General features: G+C 31.5%; 1 protein-coding gene across 1 annotated transcript in view; it reads right to left on the bottom strand.

Annotated features, from left to right (window-relative positions):
* LOC108693720 (nuclear receptor coactivator 2-like) overlaps positions 1–2929 on the bottom strand; it is a 63409-nt gene that overhangs the window by 16485 nt on the left and 43995 nt on the right. The window contains exons 12-14 of the mRNA XM_018202809.1: positions 1756–1921; positions 1355–1518; positions 224–558 (exon numbers count right to left, since the gene is read on the bottom strand). Of these exons, the coding sequence (XP_018058298.1) occupies positions 224–558; positions 1355–1518; positions 1756–1921 (665 nt within the window). The remainder of the gene's footprint in view (positions 1–223; positions 559–1354; positions 1519–1755; positions 1922–2929) is intronic.

The raw sequence follows: 2929 nt of genomic DNA, 5'->3' as shown, positions 1-2929 counted from the left end.
TTTTTATTAGAAATAAGCTAATGCAATCTATCAAAAATTGCGAATAATTATATTTTGTATATTATTAATTATATTTCGACTATGAAATTTTTAATATCATTTGTTATTATTATTTTATATAAAAAGTCAAGAAAGAAATAAAATAAGTTTCTCTAGTAATGTTTTATTTTTAATTTCTTTTCTAATTTTTTATTTCTTCTTGTACTTCCGTGATAAACTGCACACGACATATACCTGCAATGACACATTTGGCGGCGCAACGGTATTGTTCAAAAGATTGTCGATGTTAATGCCACTATTCATTTGATCCGTCGCAGTAGCATTCGATGGGATAAGCAACTGTTGTTGCTGCTGTTGTTGCAATAATCGTTGCTTCTGCTGTTGTTGCTGTTGCTGTTGTTGTTGATGTATGAGTTTAGAACGTTGCTGTTGCAGCTGCAACTGTGTAAACTGGCCGGGCTGTCTAATGCTTGGTTGATTGAACCTCATCCTGGGCTGTTGATACAGAGGAGGTGGCTGGTAATTATGACTGGCAGTTGTCACAGGCGTAGTTCCCAACTATAACAAAATTCAACGATTTATCAGATTATGGAATACAATGCATTTTTCCTGTTGGATTACTTGCGCGCGATCCTACTGGCTACTATGCTGGAAATGGTAATATTACTCAATTTTCAATAAATCAGCAAAGAGTCCAGACCGCGGTGCTGTTTATCCCTGCTCCAAACGCTGTGTGTCGCGAGAAGCAATAGCTGTTTCATTCATATGTGGCTGATTCGTCTTCTGGAGGTCGATTGTGAATTTTGAAAAATGAAAATCAAAGATTACTAGATATTGACCAATTATGAATACTCTAATGAATTTGCTCATTTTTGTAATTTTCTCCTCATTTGAAGATACACAATCGACCTCCAATTCTTGTTTAACATTAAATGTTGCCCTGATTCATCGACCTGATTTATTCACAGAATCGAGAAAGTCAATAATGAAAGTTTTCTACATCAAATTATCAATCTTGTGATTAATATATCAAGCTGATAAGAGGACCCTACTGCAGGATCCTTCGAATCATTGACAGACAGTACTGTCACATATTCAAACGGTACATATTAGACAATTCCCGATTTTCAAGGATTCAAGATTCGCTGGCCACCTTGTCCAATGAAGATTTTAAGCTTGAGCACAAATGATAGGGAAATGATCAATGTCGCGCCTTTTGAGAAATCGATTAATTATTCGATGACTTCAAATTCGATTATTCGACTATTCGACATGATAAATTAAAAAAATACTTTCAAGAAAACGAATAAGATTAATCCAAAATAAATGATTTACAATAGAAGAAAAAACTTACCGCAGTCGAATAAGCTGGAGGCGTGCCAGACATAGTTATACTGGAGGATGTCGTCGAATTCACAACAGTCTCGCACAACATCAATGTCTTCTGAATAGCATTAATTGCCATTGTTTCGTTCATGACATTATTCTCCGGCACTTCGATATCAGCTAGAAGAGTTCCTAAACGAATTTATTAGATCTTTTAGGAACAATCAATTTTCTGTGAGTAATATTGCGCAACCAATTATAATTATTCATAGACACATGCACACATGTGCAGACAGACACATATATACAAAAAATATTTTTTTTTATATTATAAAATTTCGTTTTAATAAAAAAGATGGAGGATAATCAGCAATTCAGAACGAGACATTCATCATGGAAAATTATCGTTTAATATTTCGCTATACTTACTTGTGATATCTTCATCCGGAACAATCTCGATAACTTGATCCAAAATTTCGGAGAGATCTGGATCCGATGACTGATTATGCCAGTTAGTTGGATCGTTGCTAGTCTGACGGTATTCTCCGCTACCCGCAAACTCGGATTCGATTGGTCCTATTTGGGGTCTCTGTTGCTGCAAGAAAAATATACCTTTGTTTAAAAATATTATCTAAGATAATGAATCAGTCAATAAGGACATATACAGTATATATATATATATATACAGAAATTTGATTATTTTTTATTAACTTTTTAACTACAAAAAGATATTTAATGTTTATACTACAACAAGATTTTATTTAGGCGTGCCGTGTTATGCATTCCGTGCCGCAAACTATAGTTTATATAGATTTGTTCGCGTCGCATCACATGTTCCTATTTCCTCCAATCATAGTTTCTTTTTACACAAAAGGCAATATTTCACTTGTGCGTTTTTGTCGCACAACAAATTTGTCAAGCTTGTTGATTGGCTATAGGATAGAGAGATCCGAGGACCTTTCTGTTCTGCACACATTTGTCGTACGACAAAAACGCATGAAATATCATCAAACGCGTTATGCATTAGATACACGGATTGACTACTCTATATAAATTAACATAAATGAAAAATAAATTTTCATCAATATTGAATAAAATATAATAATTTTAAATAAATATATAATATAATAATATATAATTATATAATAATATATAAATATAAATAAATATATAATTATATAATAATTTTAAATAAAATATAATAATTTTTTAATCAGAAATTGACATTTAATTATATAGAACATAGGATAATCATTGAAGAAATTCTTGTTTGGAATGACGTTTTATATAAAATTGTTGACTGAGCTTGATTCTCGATAACAACCGAAAAACCACAATTTAAACACAATTTTACAATTATGGATTTTCAAACTTCTAATTTGATATTTATTTTGATCCATAATATCTTAACGCAGGAATAATTAAGATTAGCCTAGAGTGATAATTTTTATTATAATATCATATGTTAGTTAACATTGGATGGGATTACACAAATACGTTTTCTTTATTATCACTGATGAAGACTTTGTAAGTCATAATGAAATTTATAACGTTATACGAATGTAATAAAAGACGAATTTTATTAGTTAACTACATTTGCTCG

This window comes from Atta colombica, unplaced genomic scaffold, assembly GCF_001594045.1.
Source record: "Atta colombica isolate Treedump-2 unplaced genomic scaffold, Acol1.0 scaffold96, whole genome shotgun sequence".
NCBI classification, from domain to species: domain Eukaryota; kingdom Metazoa; phylum Arthropoda; class Insecta; order Hymenoptera; family Formicidae; genus Atta; species Atta colombica.
Note: the sequence above shows the minus strand (reverse complement) of the source record. Positions and strands in the feature narration are given on the sequence as shown.